Below are 20226 nucleotides of genomic sequence, written 5' to 3'. Positions count from 1 at the left end.
ACTAACGTCACTGCGAATCGACAAATATAAGATACGCAAACAATACATATCGAAAGTTAAATACTTAGAAAAATACAAAGCACTCAAAGGCGTGCACAGACACAAACAGTTCTATACCATACCATTATACCACATGGGCTACCACGATTTATGTCCTACTTTACAAAGTCTTAATTCACCGAACCTGTATATAACTTTACTTTTGCTATTCGCTTGTTGCCAGCTCCTGCAGAGAGATATCCCCTCCCTTTCTGCCAACAATACCGACGCGACTCGGGAAGGAGCCGTATATCTTTGCAAAAAGCAGGAAGGCTTAGGTTTACATCCGGCCGCGGGGTAAGATGAAAATGCTTTGGCAGACCTGCGCCTTTTTCCAAAGACAATGCAAAGAGGCAATTCTTCCTAGATCCCTAGAGTCAGTTACAACTAAAAAATGCAATGGCGACTGCCTTCCAAAAGGTGCCCATCAGCCAATGGCGTCGTTCAGGACAGGGTCCTTTGTCCTCAGCCTCTTTTCAACTTCGCCCCTTAACCCCACTCCTCCCCTAGCCTCAACAGCGAACACTTGACGCGACATTTTCTTTGTTCGGGCTAAGAGTGCGGAGGAATGAAGGAGGTCGAAGTTGCAAAGAGGTCGAGGACAAAGGTTTGTGCCTTGTACGCCGCCATTGGTAGGAGGGTCCCCTTTGAGGGGCATTCGCCGCTCAATTCTTGAGTTGTAACTGACTGTAGTGAAGGAGTGGTACCTTACTGGGTCCATGTTTCCTGGCGAGCGGACGCAACCGGCGGTGGAGCACCTGCTTTCACGCTTGGGCTTCAGCGAATGCCTTGTCGACCCTGGAAACGCAAGTCTATTCTCGGGGCCACCTGCAATCGAAAAATTCCATTGAGTGCTCAAATATTTCCAGGACCCTTACGGTGCCACTATGCTCATCTCCGCCGTTTAAGGTGATGAAATTAAGTCACTGAGTAAGTGTCAGTTTACAGGGACAATCAGGACAATTCCATTCAATTTATCACTAATAATTCAAGGCTTTTTGTGGCTGTGCTGATGTTTCGCCAGCAGCAAAGGTTTCATTTATAGCTTTGAAATTAAATCTGTTCTTCGTTTCACGCAGACTCCTGACATCTGCAAAGAAAACGATTCCGCGATCACCGTTATAAGTTAAAAGCCATCACAGCCTTTCCTCCGGCTTCATTTACATAGACACACTTGGATGAAACCAGGGCAGTGCGGCTGGAAAAGACAAACCTGGAGAGCCATGCTACTCGGAGAAGTTGAGGCAGCCGCTGCCCATTAAGTGGCAGTGAACCCTTCCCACGTGGTCGCAAACCGAAAGAAATTATTTTTGGTTTTCAGGGAAGAATAGCAAGCAGTCACTGTCTCCCTTCTCGATGGATACCACAACCGCGCCGTGACGAAAGGCAAGAAACAGTCAACGAGGAAAGAGAAAAAGAGGTAGTGAAAATTCTGGAGAACAATTTCGACCATCAGGGCATCTTTAACGTGCGCTGATATCGCCCAGCACATGGGCGCCTTCTGCACGTCGCTTCCATCGAAACCCGACCGACGCGGCCGTGTTTCGATGTTTTTTCGATGGTTCCGAGCTATCGAAATGCAGCCGCCAGATCTGGCGTTCGCTACCGTGACCTGACCATGGGCTTAAAAGCCGAACGCCGTATGAACTAAGCCACAGCGGCAGGTATACTCACATCGGGCTGCCGCTTATCGTAGGATTCGCCAGTTGTCACACTGACGCTGACTCCCGTCTACCCCCAATAACGCTTCCGCACTGCTAGTAACTGCGAGCGAACCCGCACCCGAAAGATAATGGAGCGCGGCCAGCTTTCCACAGCGAGTCTTCTTAAACCGCCCGTTCCCTCCCAAAGTGCGTCTGAAGCCACTGACACGCGACACTCTCTCATTGGCGCACACGTTCTGATGCTCCTGACGTCATGGCTTGAGCGGCAAGAGCCTGGCAAGAGCGCATGCCCCACGAGCCACAGCGCGCACTCTGTTAGCATCGTCCATTGACATATATATATTGTCGCGGCTCTCATGCGACGTGTGCGCCACCCAGCAGTAATGCGGCACTGTCGTAGAAAATATGCATGCACCAATCTTTTGGCGGCAATACAAGTTCCGTCGCATGCTCTGCAACTGTCGCCAAGACGAGGGACGCATTCCTTCCTCGGCAGTGACCCGCTCAGGACTTCCAAGTGAAAAGAAACACGACTGCAGAAATGGGTTAGCGTGTGTATAGGCCCCAATAAATAACTCAGTCGACCTTTGGACGACTACGAACAAATAACTGAGCGTGAGGCGACGGCTCCCTCTGGAATGCTGCGGGCACACCCTTTGAAGACCACACTGGTGTGGGAGGCGTCCGTCCAAACGCGTAGCTTTCACATCGGCGTCCTCACTGCCGCCTCTAAGAATAAACTCAAGCGTATTTCACCTACCGGCTGTGTCCGTGAGGAATGGATGGCGCCTGACGGTTCCCAGTGGGTTAAAGATTAGCTGCGGTTTAACTGCTGCTGAACCTTCTAGGTTGGTTGGCTTATGGGGTTTAACGTCCCAAAGCGACTAAGGCTATGAGAGACGCCGTAGTGGAGAGCTCCGGAAATTTCGACCACCTGGGGTTCTTTAACGTGCACTGACATCGCACAGTACACGGGCCTCGAATTTCTCCTCCAAAGAAATTCAACCGCCGCGCCCGGGATCGAACCCGCGTCTTTCGGGACAGCAGCCGAGCACCATAGCCACTGAGCCACCGCGGCGGCTTGAACCTTAGAAGGGTATCGGGCAGCAGCTGTACGCGGCTTGACGTCTGTAACGTTGAGTGCGTTCCGGACACTGGATAGGTAGCGCCCCCTCCCTGCCACCTTGGAAGGTGGAAGTTAATTGTTGATCGCGAGAGTTTGCTCACCCAATGAAAGCTGCGGCCAATTCCTGTAGTGCCGCGTGTCTGCCACAATGTTGCCAGCGCTAACGCAAGCCGGCCACATCTCTCTCTCTCACCACCCCACGTACATATAAGCGCGATTCGTGCGTCCACGGGATCAGTGAACCAGTTACGCGCACTTTCTTTTGATTAAAATCATCGGAGTCTAAAACGTTGTCAATGTCAACGCCTATAACTCAATGATCCCCGACGGCCTGTGGCTTCAGTGCCGCTAATCTTAATTCTATTCAAAATTTCTTTCAGGCATAAAATGATTACGCTATGAATTTCCTATTGGTAGGCAACTAGATTTAAAGAAAAACGCTTTCGCAACGTTTTTCTTGCTTTGCATGACTTGTGGCTTCGTTTATATGAGATGCAAACAAAGAGGTAATACAATTCAAGGCTGCCAAAACTAATGGAAAAGCAGGTTGATCCCTGCCGTTTCACACTGCCGTGAAAGGTGGAACTGTCGACGTGTGATGTAATTGCATACCTTTTCGCCCAAGTTTAGCTTTTTGCGAAACAGTCTGATGTCTTCCATGCGCGTATTGTGTTGTGCCATATCCGTGGCAAGTATTAAATAAGTAATCATTTGTACTACTTCGTTGTATGTTTTGCCTCAGCATGTTCTCGAACATGTTGCTATCATCATGCTGGTAAGGTCTCCCGGAAGGCTTCCGAGCAGTGCCAATTCTCCAGAACAGATCTGCGAGAAGGTCAGGTAGTAGATTATAGTGTTCACGAATGCAGTGCACAGGGAGATACAATGACCGCTCCTAAATGGAGGGCGGAGGAGGGAGATATCAGTTCACATTGTTCATATGCTTTCCTGGGAACCAAAAGTTCCGACAGGTGTCTCTTACCGCTGTTCATTCTTCGCTTTCCTGGCATGCAGCAGCAATGCCACAACTAGGCAGCTGACTGAATTTCCAGGAGTAATTATGTTTTGTACATTAAAAAAAAAACGGGAAAAGTGTAACATGAAATGTGCCAGTGACGTCCCACACACTTGGTGGATTTACACAGAGCTTGAGTGCCAAGCAGTTACTCTATGAGAGCGCAGAAATGCCTTTTCGCCGCATTAGCTCAGCCTGTAAACCCACGGCACACACTAAAAGAGGCCCCCTGCTACATGACAGCGACAGTGGCCACAGCCACGTGTCAAACTGAACAAAAATAGCCGCTTCCAATTCCTCTCTGCGCAGCTGTCTGTTCGTTAAAGCCTACAAAGATTGTAGAGATCGCTTGTGAAGAAGAATTCCGCACTCACGTACCATAGCTGCTTCGGAATGAGAAGCAGCTGGCGGCAAATATGGAATAATCTGCACACGTACTTGTCGTTGGAAGCCAGGGCCAGCGGAGGGTTCCACCCTCGGCTCCAAGCGACAAGTTGGAGCGGCCGGGGTGTTTTATGTTGTGTACGTCCGCCGCCACCATCAGCATCGACTCCTGATGTTGTTCAGGATTCCCTGCGGGAAGACAAGCCAAGCCTCAGAAAGCACATCACAACTGTTATGGCGGGCGTTGCGTGGACTATTTTTTTTAACAGCCTCGACGGCCCCTTATGTGAAGCCCCCTTGAATGGGGGGCATTTAAGGAATAAAACTCAACTGAACTGAACCCCTATATGGCCCCGCATGTTTGACAGGCTGTACAGAAACTGTACCATGTTTTGCACCAATCTCACTGCGAATCGACAAATATAAGATGCGCAAACAATACATATCGAAAATTCAATGCTTAGAAAAATACAAAGCACTCAAAGGCGTGCTCAGAGATATACCGTTATATACCACACCATTATACCACATGGGCTACCACGATTTATGTCCTACTTTACAAAGTCTTAATTCACCGAACTAGTATATAACTTGTTTACTTTTGCTATTCGGTTGTTGCGAGCTCGTGCAGAGCAGATATCCCCTCCCTTTCTGCTAACAATATCGACGCGACTTGGGAAGGAGCCGTATATCCTTGCAAAAGGAGGAAGGCTTAAGTTTACATCCGGCCACGGGGTAAGACGAAAATGCTTCGGCAGACCTGCGCCTTTTTCCAAAGACAATGCCAAGAGACAATTCTTCTTAGATTCCTCGAGTCAGACACAACTCGAGAATGCAATGGCGACTGCCTTCCAAAAGGACCCCGTCAGCCAATGGCGTCGTTCAGGACACTATCCTTTGTCCTCAGCCTGTTTTCAACTTCGCCCCTTAATGCCTCTGCTCCCCTAGCCTGAACAGCGAACACTCCACGCGACTTTTTCTTTGTTCGAGCTAAGGGTGCGGAGGAATGAAAGGGGGGGGGGGGGGGGGGGGAGTTGCAAAGAGGTCGAGGACAAAGGTTTGTGCCTTGTACGCCGCCATTGGTAGGAGGGTCCCCTTTGAGGGGCATTCGCCGCTCAATTCTTGAGTTGTAACTGACTGTAGTGAAGGAGTGGTACCTTACTGGGTCCATGTTTCCTGGCGAGCGGACGCAACCGGCGGCGCAGAACCTGCTTCCACGCTTGGGCTTCAGCGAATGCCTTGTCGACCCTGGAAACGCAAGTCTATTCTCGGGGCCACCTGCAATCGAAAAATTCCATTGAGTGCTCAAATATTTCCAGGACCCTTACGGTGGCACTATACTCATCTCCGCCGTTTAAGGTGATGAAATTAAGTCACTGAGTAAGTGTCAGTTTACAGGGACAATCAGGACAATTCCATTCAATTTTTTACTAATAATTAAAGGCTTTTTGTGGCTGTGCTGATGTTTCGCCAGCAGCAAAGGTTTCATTTATAGCTTTGAAATTAAATTTGTGCTTCATTTCACGCACACTCCTGACATCTGCAAAGAAAACGACTCCGCGATCACCGTTATAAGTTAAAAGCCATCACAGCCTTTCCTCTGGCTTCATTTACATACACAGACACACTTGGATGAAACCAGGCCAGTGCGGCTGGAGAAGACAAACCTGCAGAGCCATGATACTCGGAGACGTTGAGGCAGTCGCTGCCCATTGGGCCGCTGCCATTAAGTCGCAATAAACCCTTTCTACGTGGCCGCAAACCCAAAGAAATTGTTTTTGGTTTTCAGGGAAGGATAGCACGCAGTCACTGTCTCCCTTCTCGATGGATACCACGACCGCGCCGTGAGGAAAGGCAAGAAACGGAGTCAACGAAGAAAGTGAGAAAGAGGTAGAGTAGTGAAAATGCTCGAGAACAATTTCGACCGTCAGGGCATCTTTAACGTGCGCTGATGTCGCCCAGCACACGGGCGCCTTGTGCCCGTCGCTTCCATCGAAACCCGGCCGCCGCGTCCGTGTTTCGATGTTTTTTCGATGGTTTCGAGGTATTGAAATGGAGCCGCCAGAGATGGCGTTTGCTTCCATGACCTGCCCATGGGCTCAAGAGCCGAACGCCGTATGAACTAAGCCACAGTGGCAGGTATGAGAAAAGAATGAGAAAAGGGTAACTGAAAATGAACGAGTGACGTCCCACACACTTCGTGGATTTTACATAGAGCTCGAGTGCTGAGCGCTTACTGTATGAGAGTGCAGAAATACCTTTTAACCGCGTTAGCTCAGCCTGCAAACCAACGGCATACACTAGAGGAGGCCCCCTGCTACATGACCGCGACAGTGGCCCCAGCCAGGTGTCAAACTGAACAAAAATAGCCACTTCCAATTCCTCTCTGCGCAGCTCTCTGTAAGTAAAGCCTACAAAGATAGTACAATTCGCTTCTGAAGAACAATTCCGCGCTCACGTATTATACCTGCTTCGAAATGAGAAGCAAGCGGCGGCAAATATTGTATTAAATAATCTCCACACGTACTTGTCGTTGGAAGCCAGGGCTAGCGGATGGTTACCCCCTGCCACAAGCGACAAGTTGGAGCGGCCGGGGTGTTTTAGGTCGTGTACGGCCGCCGCCACCATCAGCATGGACTCTCGATGCTGATCAGGATTCCCTGCGGAAAGACAAGCCAAGCCTCAGAAAGCACAACTGTTATGGGGGACGTCGCGTGGACTATTTTTTTATCAGCCTCGACGGCCCCTTATGTAAATAAATCCCCTTCGAATGGGGCGGGGGGGGGGGCTTAAGGAATAAACCTCAATTGTAAATTCCCCTTGAATGGGGGGCCTTTAAGGAATAAAACTCTACTCAACTGAACCCTTATATGAGCCCGCATAAGTGGTGGGCTGGCAGAAAATGGACCGTGTTCTGCACTAACGTCACAGCGAATAAACAAAGTTGCGCAAACAATACGTATGGAAACTTAAATGCTTGGAAAAATACAAAGCGCTATAAGGCTTCCACAGCGATACACCGTACTGTACCATAACATTACACCATAGGGGCAACCATTTATGTCCTACTTTACGAAATATGAATTCACAGAACCTGTATATACCTTGTTTATTTTTTCTATTTGCTTGTTGCGAGCTTGTGCAGGGCAGACATCAGCTCCCTCCCTGCCAACAATATCGACGCGGCTCGGGACGGAGCAGTATATTAAGGCCTTGCAAAAAGCTGGAAGGCTTAGCTTTACATCCGGCCACGGGGGATATAAGGTTGCCTCGGAGGACCTGCGCCTGTTTCCAGGCAGTGCAAAGAGGCTATTCTTCCCAGAGTCACAACTCAAGAATGCAATGGCGACTGCCTTCCGAAAGGACCCGTCAGCCAGTGGCGACGTTCAGGACAGTATCCTTTCTTTTGAGCCTTTTTTCAACTTCGCCCTTTAATCCCCCTGCTCCCCTAGCCCCAACAGCGAACACTCGACGCGACTTTTTCTTTCTTCGAGCTAAGAGGGAATAATACAGGGGAAGAGTTGCAAAGAGGCTGACGACAAAGGCTTGTGCCTTGTACGACGCCGATGGCTGGAGGGCCTCTTCGAGGGGCATTCGCCGCTGCATTCTTGACTTGTAATTGACTGTAGTGAAGGGGTTGGTACCTTACCGGTTCCCCGCTTCAGAGCGAGCGGACGCAGCCGGCACCAGAGCACCTGCTTTCATGCTAGGGATTCTGGGAATGCCTTGTAGTCACCGGAAACGCAAGTCTTTTCTCGGGGCCACCTGCAATCGGAAAATTCAATTGAGAGCTCAAATATTTCCTGGACCCTTACGCTGCAACTTTGCTTATCTCCACCGTACAAGGTCATCAACACTAAGTCCCCCTGAGTAAGTCTCAGTTTAAAGGGACGCTCAGGACAATTCCATGCAAGTTTTTACTAATAGTTAATATAAGGCTTTTTGTGCTTGTGCCGATGTTTGTCCAGCAGCAAAAGTTCATTTATAGCTTACAAATTTGCGTTCAAAAATCAGACCTTAAATTTATTCAAACTCGTGTCCTCTGCAACGAAGAGCTGGGACTCCGCGATCACCGTTAAGTTAAAAGCCACCTTAATCTCAGCCTTGCCTCCGTGATCCCCGCTGAAAATTAATTCTCGACGCACAGCTGCGTACCTCTTTCAGACGGTTTCCAACTTACAAAATTTGATTTTTTTAGTAGCAGTATCAGCTTTGACATTAATTAGTATCGAGCAACCTGTCGATCTAAGGCCAGCATCAATTCTTTCCAAGTGTCCCTCGGGCAGCGAAACAATTTTCTAACAAACATGCTGGTCCGACAACCTTTGATCACTGACGTAAGAAGGACATAACCATCTCCCATCGTCCATTACGCACTGATGGCTGAGTTGAAGTGCTTTCATGCACGCCGTGGACTGCGGTCGTGCTTTAGCTCGCCAAAATGAAAACTTTCCGTTGCTCAGGCTCCCGCCGCGTGGAGTGTAACAAGTTTATCCCCGATGGTACATTTCCGTTCTCACATTTCGCCCCTATCGCAACGCGGCGACCGCAGCCGAGACTAAAACCAGGCCCTCCGTCCCAGTGTCTGTTCACTTTAACCAATGAGTCAGCATGGCGAATAGAGAGCCCCAGGAAGACCAGCAGGCCCGTATAACATCGGAGGGCACAGTAATGACAGCGTGCGCACATTTATCTCAAACTGATTTGTCCACGGAAGCGACGTGGGTTACGAGGGACGCAGCAATGGAGGGCTCCATATCGCCACGTATCATTGTAGTACCCGTTCGTTCGCACTCAAGGCCGCAGGAAATGGGTGTTATTTTTGTTCGTGACGCGAGAAGCGACCGGATTAATCTCGATTGATCGCAGCCATGAAGAGCTGCATCTACGTTTCTCCATATTACTGTAGATGACCTTGTCCTGTTAACTCGAGGTTTCCTTGCCGGCTTTAAATTGAGCGATGCCGCGAGCGGCAGGCATTCGTAGTTCGGCGACTGACGAGCACGTTTGTTGCTTACGCCACCACCGAGTGATTCAATTCTTTTGCGGGCTCAAGTCAGCCCAAATAAAAGCTTCGTTTCCAAGTCTTGTTGGTGTCTTCCTGACCGCTGGACGGCCGTCACTACAAGGTGACAATATTCGACCACCGGGGTTTCTTCGTACACGTGCACTGATAGCCCGCAGGACCCGGGCACTGCAACATTTGCGCTCTCTGAACCTGCCGAAATAACAAGGGACGCCTTGCTTCCTCGGCAGTGACCCGCTCAGGACTGATGCTAGAACGTGGGCGTACGTACAGGCCCCGTCAAAAGTATTCAGCCCAAGGGGTTTCCTTCGAACCTGTTTAACGTGGCTCCCTGGCGAATCAAGCAGTCGAAACCTTGGGAGGATTGAGGACGCTATGCCTTTCTTCTTTCGAGAGATCACGATTGCTGAGGATGCATAACGAGCCATGCCGCAGGCCTCACAATCAAACCCCTTGGGCTGTATACTTTTGACGGGGGGTGTACATTACGGCACGAACACCTCCTACCAAGTAAAAAGAAACACGACCACCAGAAACTGGTTAGCGAGCGTATAGGCACCAATAAGTCAGTCGAATTTGGTCGACTACGAACACGAGACAACGGCTCCCTCTGGAATACGGCGGGCACACCCTGTGAAGACCACAGTGATGTGGGAGACGTCCGTACAAGGGCGTAGCTTTCACATCGGCGTCCTGACTGCCGCCCCTAAGAATAAACTCGAGCGAAATTCACTTACCGGCTGGGTCCGTCAGGAATGGATAGCGCCTTACGATTCCCAGCAGGTTAAAAAAATTGGCGGGGGCTTAGCTTTAGTTGAGCCTTGTAGGTTGCGAAAAGCGCAACGCCTCTAACTGAAGGAACGCAGTGCGCCGCGTCTGCAGGCCACGCGTGGCTACCGGCCGCCGCTGTGCGACGACTTAAAGCATCTTCGGTAATTTTTTTATATTTTGTTTTTGATGATGTTGCAAGTGAGAGAAAGAAAACAATCTACAACTGGTATGGCGTCACAGCGGCAGTAGCGCCACAGGTGCGCAGCGCGGAAAACACACCGTAACTGCAGCCGGGCTCTCTGAAGGGGCGAGTTGATCACCCATATTCACTCCGCTAAAGGTCAAACAAACGTAACTGCGGCCGGGTCACGCGAAGGCTTGAATGTGCGAGTAGTATTGCTTTCGCAATAAAATTAGCTGCGGTTTAACTACTGCTGAATCTCGTAGAGTGAAAGCTATAGCCTATCGGGCCGATCTTTAGCGGCTTGGCGTCTGTAACGTTGAGTGCGTTCCGGACACTAAACAGACAGCGCCTACGGCCAGCCACCCTGGCAGGTGACAATTATTGATCGCGAGAGTTTGCTCACCCAATGAACGCTGCGGCCTACTCCTGCAGTGCCGCGTGTCTGCCACAACGTTGTAGCGCCAACGCGCTCAGGTAATTGCTTTCAGTGTTCATGAATGCAGTGCAAGGGAGCCACACTGACCGCTCCTCAAGGGAGGGCGGAGCAGAGGGACTATCAGTTCACATTGTTCATATGATTGTCTGGGAACAAAAAATTCCGACAGGTGTCCCTCACCGTTGTTGATACCGCTTTCGCGGCATGCAGCAACACCACCATAATTGGGCAACTACTGGGTTTCCAGGAGTAATTATGTTTAGTACATAAACAAAACGCGAAAACTAACTGAAAATGTGCCAGTGACGTCCCACACACCAGGTGAATTTACATATAGCTCGAGTACCCAGCAGTTACTCTATGAGAGTGGTTTGTTGGGCGAGTTGGTTTACCATATTGAAATATACCTGCGCTTAAAAGACACGGACTAAAAGATAGAAACACAAACACACAGCGCTGAACTTACAACTGAATTTTTATTCGGGAAACACTGCTCTTTATGCACACCAGCAGCTGATAAAAATGGAAGATGGTAACACCCGGATGATAAAAAATCGACAAACTGTCTCGTCACATGTCCAGTCCTACCTTCCCTTTTGCAAAAATGCCCTTTCGTTTGATAGTAGTGAAAGGGACGTGCTACTCACGCATGCATCCCCACTGTCCGCTATGCTCATGGCTTCAATTATTTCACGCGCCGTTTGGTCACGGTTACTGCTTACTATCTTCGTCTCGTTATAGGAACGTACACATTTACACTCTTGACAATGAACAACCAAATTCCCATCGCCTTTCCGTTCCATGTTCCTCCGATGTTCACGGAGCCGCTCGTTCAAACATCGCCCCGTCTGGCCTACATATGCCTTGCCACATGTCAGCGGCAACCTGTATACCACTCCTTCCGCGCATGCGACCATGGGGACTTGGTGTTTCTTTTTACACCCCTTAGCTTTTCTTTCTGGGTATGTTACTATTTTGCATAAGTTTTCCAATTTGTCCGGGGCTGAAAAAACGACCCTAGTTTTTACCTTCGAAGCAATTCTTTTAAGATTATGGGACACCCCATGAATGTACGGAATCACCACCGTTTTCTCCTTTTGTTTTGCTCTCTCCTTGCTAGGCACCGTACCCTTTTTGCCAAATTTCCTGAGCAGGCTTTTTGCCACCGACACCAAAACCTGATCCGGATAACCTGCTTCCTTTAGCCTCACCACCTGCTGCTCAAAACTTTCTTTGACTAATTCCGGGGAAGATTTCTTCAACGCATTTTCAAAACATAACCTTACGATTGCCCTCTTCACTAATTTCGAATGTGCAGAGCTGAACGGAAGCAAACCTTTGTTACCTCTAGGCTGGTACATCCAAAATGTCCCATCAGGCGCCAGTGACAGCTTGATATCGAGGAAGCGTATCGTGCCTTCGTTCATTTCTTCATATGTGATTTGTGATAAGAGTTTTACTAAAAACAGCAAGTAGCTCTTGCACAGCACAGTCGTAAATACCGTCAAGGTGATTAAAGACCACTAAAAAGTTATCCACAAACCGGAACACTTTTACGCCATCAACTTTGTTTTGATCTCGCAACAGGATAGCCAACTTTCTGTCACATTGGGCAAGGAAAATGTTACTTAGAACTGGCGCGATACACGACCCGATGCAAACTCCCTTCTTCTTCTGCCCTTCTGCCGACGCACGTGGCAGCCAAATAGAAGGACAACATTTCCAGAAAATTGCTCACGCACATTCCCGTTTCATTTTGGAATGCTACACTTCCAAACTGATCAACGCAATAGGCCACGCATTGAAGCAACTCCTGATGTGGCAAGGAATAATATAGATCCTTTATATCGAACGAGCACGCCATGAACCGACTGTCTTTGTGATTGTCCAGAAAAGTTATAATCTGTTGGGAATCCTTCACCAAAAAATTAGTCAAAGAAAGTTTTGAGCAGCAGGTGGTGAGGTTAAAGGAAGCAGGTTATCCGGATCAGGTTTTGGTGTCGGTGGCAAAAAGCCTGCTCAAGAAATTTGGCAAAAAGAGTACGGTGCCTAGCAAGGAGGGAGCAAAACAAAAGGAGAAAACGGTGGTGATTCCGTACATTCATGGGGTGTCCCATAATCTTAAAAGAATTGCTTCGAAGGTAAAAACTAGGGTCGTTTTTTCAGCCCCGGACAAATTGGAAAACTTATGCAAAATAGTAACATACCCAGAAAGAAAAGCTAAGGGGTGTAAAAAAACACCAAGTCCCCATGGTCGCATGCGTGGAAGGAGTGGTATACAGGTTGCCGCTGACATGTGGCAAGGCATATGTAGGCCAGACGGGGCGATGTTTGAACGAGCGGCTCCGTGAACATCGCAAGAACATGGAACGGAAAGGCGATGGGAATTTGGTTGTTCATTGTCAAGAGTGTAAATGTGTACGTCCTTATAACGAGACGAAGATAGTAAGCAGGAACCGTGACCAAACGGCGCGTGAAATAATTGAAGCCATGAGCATAGCGGACAGTGGGGATGCATGCGTGAGTAGCACGTCCCTTTCACTACTATCAAAGGAAAGGGCATTTTAGCAAAAGGGAAGGTAGGACTGGACATGTGACGAGACAGTTTGTCGATTTTTTATCATCCGGGTGTTACCATCTTCCATTTTTATCAGCTGCTGGTGTGCATAAAGAGCAGTGTTTCCCGAATAAAAATTCAGTTGTAAGTCCAGCGCTGTGTGTTTGTGTTTATCTTTCAGTCCGTGTCTTTTAAGCGCAGGTATATTTCAATTACTCTATGAGAGTACAGAAATGCCTTTTCACGCCGCGTTAGCTTAGCCTCTAAACCAGCGGCGTACACTAAGGGAGTCCTCGTGCTACATCACCGCGACATGGGCCCAGCCACGTGTCAAATTGAACAAAAACAGCAGCTTCCGGTTCCTCTGCGCAGCTCTCTGTAAGCTGAAGGCTACAAATAGTGCAGAGTTTACTTGTGAAGAACAATTCCGCACTCGCTTAACATAGCTGTTTCGGAATGAGAAACAGCTGGCGGCAAATATTTTATGGAACAATATGCACACGTACTTGTCGTTGGAAGCCAGGGCGAGCGGATGGTTACCCTCTGCTACAAGCGACAAGTTGGAGCGGCCGGGGTGTTTTAGGTCGTGTACGACCGCCGCCACCATCAGCATCGACTCCTGATGTTGTTCAGGATTCCCTGCGGAAAGGCAAGTCAAGCCTCAGAAAGCACAACTGTTATGGGGGACGTCGCGTATTTTTTTATCAGCCTCGACGGCCCCTTATGTAAAGTCCCTTCCTATGGGGGGCCTTCAAGGAATAAAACTCAACTGAACTGAACCCCTATATGGTCCTCGCATGTTTGGCGGGCTGAACAGAACCTGGACCATGTTCTGCACTAACGTCACTGCGAATCGACAAATATAACATGCGCAAACAATACATATCGAAAATTAAATGCTTAGAAAAATACAAAGCACTCAAAGGCGTGCACAGAGATATACCGTACTATACCATACCATTATGCCACATGGGCTACCATTTGTGTCCTACTTCACGAAGTCTTAATTCACAGAACCTGTATATAGCTTGTTTCCTTCTGCTATTTGCTTCTTGCGAGCTTGTGCAGAGCAGATATTCCCTCCCTTTCTGCCGACAATATCGACGCGGCTCGGGACGGACCAGTATATTAAAGCCTTGCAAAAAGCAGGAAGGCTTAGGTTTACATCCGGCCACAGGGGAAGATAAAGATGCCTCGGCAGACCTGCACCTTTTTCCAAAGACAGTGAAAAGAGGCTATTCTTCCTAGAGTCACAAGAATGCAATGGCGACTGCCTTCCGAAAGGACCCGTCAACCAATGGCGTCGTTCAGGACAGGATCCTTTGTCCTCAGCCTCTTTCCAACTTCGCCCCTTAATCCCTCCGCTCCCCTAGCCTCAACAGCGAACACTCGATGCGACTTTTTCTTAGTTCGAGCAAAGGGTGCGAAAAGATCAAGGGGGGGAGTTGCAAAGAGGTTGAGGACAAAGGCTTGTGCCTTATACGACGCCGATGGCTGGAGGGCTTCTTCGAGGGGCATTCGCCGGAGCATTCTTGAGTTGTAACTCACTGTAGTGAAGGGATGTTACCTTACTGGTTCGCAGCTTCCTGGCGAGCGGACGCAACCGGCACCAGATCACCTGCTTTCATGCTTGGGCTTCAAGGAATGCCTTGTTGTCCCTGGAAACGCGTCTGTTTTTGTAGTCAGCTGGAATCGGAAAAATTCAGTTGAGAGCTCAAACATTTCCAAGACCCTTACGGTATCATTATGCACATCTCCGCTGTTTAACGTGATGGCCACTAAGTCACTTTGAGTAAGTCTTAGTGTAAAGGTACACTCATGAAAATTGCATTCAATTTTTTTTGCGGAAGCAACACTACCTACCCTAGGTGTGAGCGGCCGCGGTGGCTCAGTGGTTATGGTGCTCGGCTGCTGACCCTAAAGACGCGGCATCGATCCCGGCCGCGGCGGTCGAATTTCTTCGAAGGAGAAATTCTAGAGGCCCGTGTGCTGTGCGATGTCAGTGCACGTTACAGAACCCCACGTGGTCGAAATTTCCGGAGCCCTTCACTACGGCGTCTCTCATAGCCTGAGTCGCTTTGGGACGTTAAACCCCATAAACCAAACCATTTCGCGAAGCCCCGGAGAGCCCCAACAGCGCATGCGGGAGGAGCGAGTGTGATACAGCTCCTGCGTAGTTTCCGTTTCTCAAATACAATTTTAATTTTCATCATTACGGCCCCTCTTTCTTCTTTACCTCCCACTTCCTCCCTTCCTCTACAAACGGACGACGGTTGTCCACCGAGATAAGTGAGACAGTTAATGCGTAATGTCCTTTCCTCAAATACAATTTTCATTTTCTTCACTACTGCCCCTCTTCCTCTTCTATCACTCTATCGCCTAACGGGTGGTGGCGTTCCTCCCTTCCTGTACGGTGCGGTTCAGGTGTCCACCGAGATGACAGAGAATTACTGAGCCATTTCCTTTCCTCAAAAAGCGTTGCGTTCAAATGGCAAGGCATCGCGCCGAACGGTTGGTGGCGTTCCGTGGACTCCCTGGCAGTACTACTACAAGCTGTCGCGCTCCATTCATAAAGGCGAAGCTTAAGCGTCGTTAATTAGCAGTTAATTAGTATTTACTCATTTATCAGTAGTTAACCACCAATTAGTAATGTCATTATTAGTAGTTAGTACTTATGTATGACGTCATCCAGTGGTGCCGTCACCAGTGCCACATAGGTAGTCAAAGTGGAAAACGCTTTCGTCTCTACGCTAGACACTCAGAGTGCCCCCTGAGATGCCGCCGCCGCTGCGATTGCCGCGCCGTTGCTACCGCATTTCTACTCAGGATGGTCATTGGTCAAACCACAGCCAATTTTTTTTACTAATTATTAGGCTTTTGTGGCTGCTGATGTTTGGCCAGAAGCAAAAGTTTATTTATAGCTTACAAATTTGAATTAAAAAATTTGGCCTTCATTTCATGCAAACTCGTGACATCGGCAACGAAAAGGACTAAGCGATTACCGTTCAGTTAAAATTAGCTGCAGCTCAACTACTGCTGAACCTTGTTAGAGAGCGAAAGCTATGACGTATCGGGCAACTAGGGGCTTGGCGTCTGTAACGTACGTTGAGTGCCTTCCGGACACCGGGTAGGCAGCGCAACCACCATGTCAACCTGGCAGGTGGCAATGAATGGTTGAGCGCGAGAGGTTGGTCACCCAATGAACGCTGCGGCCTGTTGCAGCAGCGCCGCGTGCCTGTCACAAACTTGTCAGCGCTAACGCAAGCACCCCACATCTCTCTCTCTCATCACCTCACGTACCTGTAAGCGCGGTTGAGGCGTCCACTGACCCAGGGAGCCAATTATGCGCACTTCCTTTCCTTTAAATCATTGAACGCCGACAGCCCATGGCTTCGGTGCAGCGTTCCTCGCATAGCGTTGTCAGTGCCAACGCATGCAACGCATATCTGTCACTATGTTATGCACTTATGCGCATTTCTTTTGCTTTCGAAGCTCAAGGTCATTTGAAGGAGAAAACTAGGCACACGGTGATCGGAGCCCGAGGTCCCGTAGTGAAGTTTTCGCTTCAAAAGCCATCTTAGCCTTGCCTCCGTGATTCGCGTTGCAAAATAACTCTCGACGCACTGCTGCGTACTTCTTTTTGGACGGTTTCGTATGAGTCAACCTGTCGATACTAAGCCAGCATCAATTAATTGTTTCAAAGTGTCCCTCGGGCCAAGAAAGGATTTTGGAACACAAACATGCAAGTCTGACAACTTTTGATCGCTGACGTCAGAAGGGTATAACCATCTCCCATCGTCGGCTACACATTGATGGCTGTGTTGAAGTGCTTTCATGCACGCCGTAGACTGCAGTCTCTTGAAATATGTCTTCAGCTTAGTGGAACCAAACCCCTTTTGTTTTTTACTTCGGAATCTTTGAGCATAACACGCGAGCTTAGTGATCCGTTGAGAAATGGGCTTGTTCGTGGCGGTCGTGTTTAAAATGTGGAAACATGAATCGACGGCCTTCTACTGTGCTGTTAAAATGCTAAACACTTATAGGCACACTGTTCTCATGTTATGGAAGTGGTCTAATCTTAGCGGCCAAATTCTTTTGCATGTGACAGGCGGCCGGTCCCATGCCTGCCACCATCCATATGCACCGTGAATGCATCGCCAACCACCAAGGTGCTTGACCGCACTAATCCGTCGGGTCGATAATTAAACACTCAGATTAGCATAAGTCAACTTTAGAGTGAAACTTGCGGATCGAAATGACCAGACAAAACTGTCGAACGGTACGGGCTTCCTCGCTGAATGCACGCTTCAGAGGCTCTGTGCGCGCGCGTGTTAGTCAAACACATATCTTCCGCTCGATCAACACTATCGCATAACCCAATGCGTGATCGCTTCTCTCCCGAGGCTCTACGCTACTTGCTTTCTTCTGGTGCCCTTTATGCACATAACTAGTGCACTCGTTAATGAGCACTTAAATATAGTAGTACGCCATTCAGTGTTTGCAGTGTGAACGCTAAATTCCCTCACAACTGCGCCTACTATGACGACTGCACCCGCACTTATTGTTACCACAATATACAAACAAACGGGTAAAGGGAAACCTTGAGTTTTATGCCATGCAAACGTGTAGAACTCCTTTGCATGGTGACAAGCCAGGAACATACTTCTCAAGTGGTAGGCCTCTGAGCAACAGCAGGCGCGCGTAGATAAGTATCGTCGCTTCAGCTAAGACTCGAAGTCGCGCAGACTTGCATAAGCATAAGTAGGCTTAAAGAAGACAGGCTGCACTTTTTCTTCCTCCTTCTTTATGCCCTTGCTGGTGAGTCCAGTCTAGAGTGGGCTCCCACAGTTGTTCCTCTCTAGAATTAAGTCCTTGCTCTGCTCTAAAGACAGTCCTGGTAGGGTTTACGCAAGCTGTCTAAAAACTGCACATTTCTCAACAAAAAAAGCACAGCCTTACCGGCCCTCAGGATGCAGCGGTCCCAGTTCCAGGACACAGCGGTCCCACCTGCTTTCACGCTAAGGTTTCGTGACGTGGTGTCGCCTTTGGGGCACCTTTTGTGGCTACGGGCGATTCTATGCTGGGCGCGGTGTAAACGCGTCTCTTCTCGAGCGAGAAGGCCACCTGCAACGAGAAGAAACGTATCACACGGCACGCCAGAACCTGCGTTGAACAGGGAATGATTCCTCCACTGCGCAGTAAAAAAAAATTCAGGGGCGAAAGCGTTTCCTTTCCTGGCCACTGTTTTCATTTACTTTTTATTTTACGCCGAGAGGCGACGAATCTGCCGACGCGTCTGTCGACACGCCTGCCGACGCGTCTGTCGACTCTCCTGCCGACGCGTCTGTCGACTCTCTCCTGCCGACGCGTCTGTCGACTCTCCTGCCAACGCGTCTGGCGTCACGACTGCCGACGCGTCTGTCGACACTCCTGCCGACGCGTCTGGCGTCACAACTGCCGACGCGTCTGCTAACGACAGTATGAGGCATTAAAGGCTTTCACCTTAAAAAGATTGTCGAGGAGGGACAATAAATTACACCCGCCGCGGTGGCTCAATGGTTAGGGCGCATGGCTACCGAGCCGGAGTTCCCGGTTGCGCACCCGGCCGCGGCGGCCGCGTTTCGATGGAGGCGAAACGCACAAGGCGCCCGTGTGCTGCATCCGATTGCTTCGCAGCGTCCGCGATCGCTTCGACCAACAAGGAACGCTCAAGCCGCAAAATCCATGCGAACGCATTACGCCGCACAAAATCCAGAATGCCGCACAAGAGCGGGAACAGTTGATCTCGAATACGCGTTAACACAAAACTGCTAGTAGTAACGCGCCAACCATTCACCAGGAGTCGAACCGTCAAAATACACATGCATGGGTGAACTTTAGTGTTGGTGCATAAGGGTGCACTAGGAAGCGCTCCTTCGACGCATGCAAGCTGCGTCTAGAAACGAACGCTGAAGCCGAAACGCGCACGCGAACGCATTATGCCACATGATATTTTAACGCGTAGGGAAAGAGCACAGTCCATTTGCGTTTTCACATTTCGCCTATATCGCAACGCGGCGACTACGGCCTGGACTAAAACCAGACCCTCAGTCTCTGTGTCTGTTCACTTTGACCAGTGAGCCAGCAGGTCTGCATAACATCGGAGGGCACACCGTTGAGAGCGTGTGCACCTTTGACTCAAGTTCATTTGTCCGCGGGAGCCACGTGAGCTACGAGGGATGCCGCAATGGAGGGCTCCAAACTGACTTCGTCACCTCGAGTTCTTCGTGCACAAACACCGCGCAGGTCCCGGGCACTGCAAAATTCTGCCTCCATCTAAATGGAGCCGCCAGAACTGGCGTTCCTTACCATGACCTGACCATGGGCTCAAGAGCCGAACATCGTATAAACTAAGCACAGTGGCCGGTAGACTCACCTCGAGCAGCCAGTTGTCGTAGGATTCGTCCGTTGGCACACTGACGCCGACCCGCGTCTACCCCCGAAGGATGCTTCCGAACTGCAGTCATCTTAAACTGCCCTTTCCCACAGTGGGTCTGAAACCACTCTCTACCGCAGGCCACGCGACACACTCTCATTGGCGCACACGTTGTGACGCTGCTGACGTCATTGCTTGAGCGGCAAGATCATGGCAAGAGCACGTGCCCCACGAGCCAGCACGCGCGCTCGGTTAGCATCGTCTGGGGCCTTTTATTTATTGCAATATATTTTCTTGGCTCTCGCGCGATGTGTAAGCCACCAAGCAGCAACGCGGCACTGTCGTGGAAAATATGCATGCCCCAATCATTTGGCGTGTTCCGAGGTACGGGCTGTGGAATCAGTGAAGGTTAGAAATTGAGTCTTTATTCAGAAAATTTTACTAATAAGAAAAAAGGGCCCCAGGCCTTAGGAGAGTACAGACTGGCTCCCCAAGCAACTGCGTTCTTCCGCTGCTGAAAGAAGACCCCCCTCGTTAACTGCCGCAATCTCAAACGCCGTGCCCTCGTGACCAAGCTGCCCGTTCTCGGAAGGAAGCGTCCCAGGACGC

At 49.5% G+C, this 20226-nt stretch overlaps 2 protein-coding genes across 3 annotated transcripts; both read right to left on the bottom strand.

The window, feature by feature from the left end:
- Positions 1-387: 387 nt before the first annotated feature.
- On the bottom strand, positions 388-6940 carry LOC149365638 (uncharacterized). 2 transcript variants are annotated; one of them, XM_089544891.1, is made up of 4 exons: positions 6756-6940; positions 5386-5506; positions 4283-4417; positions 388-867 (listed from the first exon to the last, which is right to left on the bottom strand). In XM_089544891.1, exons 3-4 carry the CDS (start codon positions 4389-4391, stop codon positions 467-469), a joined length of 510 nt encoding a protein of 169 aa, XP_089401017.1. In that variant the 5' UTR covers positions 4392-4417; positions 5386-5506; positions 6756-6940; the 3' UTR covers positions 388-466. The 2 variants fall into 2 exon arrangements, with proteins under 2 accessions (XP_089401017.1, XP_089401009.1); XM_089544883.1 differs by having other exon boundaries at positions 5391-5506; positions 6756-6938.
- A 6145-nt stretch (positions 6941-13085) lies between these two features.
- LOC149365637 (uncharacterized) lies at positions 13086-19708 on the bottom strand. Its single transcript, XM_089568994.1, has 3 exons — positions 19618-19708; positions 18162-18326; positions 13086-13841 (listed from the first exon to the last, which is right to left on the bottom strand). Exons 1-3 carry the CDS (start codon positions 19706-19708, stop codon positions 13501-13503), a joined length of 597 nt encoding a protein of 198 aa, XP_089425120.1. The 3' UTR covers positions 13086-13500.
- Between the last annotated feature and the right edge of the window lie 518 nt (positions 19709-20226).

The sequence above is a fragment of the Amblyomma mixtum genome, chromosome 1, assembly GCF_055824585.1.
Source record: "Amblyomma mixtum isolate Tamu chromosome 1, ASM5582458v1, whole genome shotgun sequence".
Lineage (NCBI taxonomy): Eukaryota > Metazoa > Arthropoda > Arachnida > Ixodida > Ixodidae > Amblyomma > Amblyomma mixtum.
This window is presented reverse-complemented; position numbering and strand designations above follow the sequence as displayed.

Coding starts and splice junctions, on each gene's coding strand:
- LOC149365638 (XM_089544891.1), bottom strand. CDS start 4,391: ATGCTGATGGTGGCGGCGGACGTACACAACATAAAACACCCCGGCCGC. Junction 868..4,282: donor GCCCTGGCTTCCAACGACAA/GTACGTGTGCAG, acceptor TTTCGATTGCAG/GTGGCCCCGAGAATAGACTT.
- LOC149365637 (XM_089568994.1), bottom strand. CDS start 19,708: ATGACTGCAGTTCGGAAGCATCCTTCGGGGGTAGACGCGGGTCGGCGT. Junction 18,327..19,617: donor ACGACAACTGGCTGCTCGAG/GTGAGTCTACCG, acceptor TTCTCGTTGCAG/GTGGCCTTCTCGCTCGAGAA. Junction 13,842..18,161: donor CCGCTGCATCCTGAGGGCCG/GTAAGGCTGTGC, acceptor GCCTTTCCGCAG/GGAATCCTGAACAACATCAG.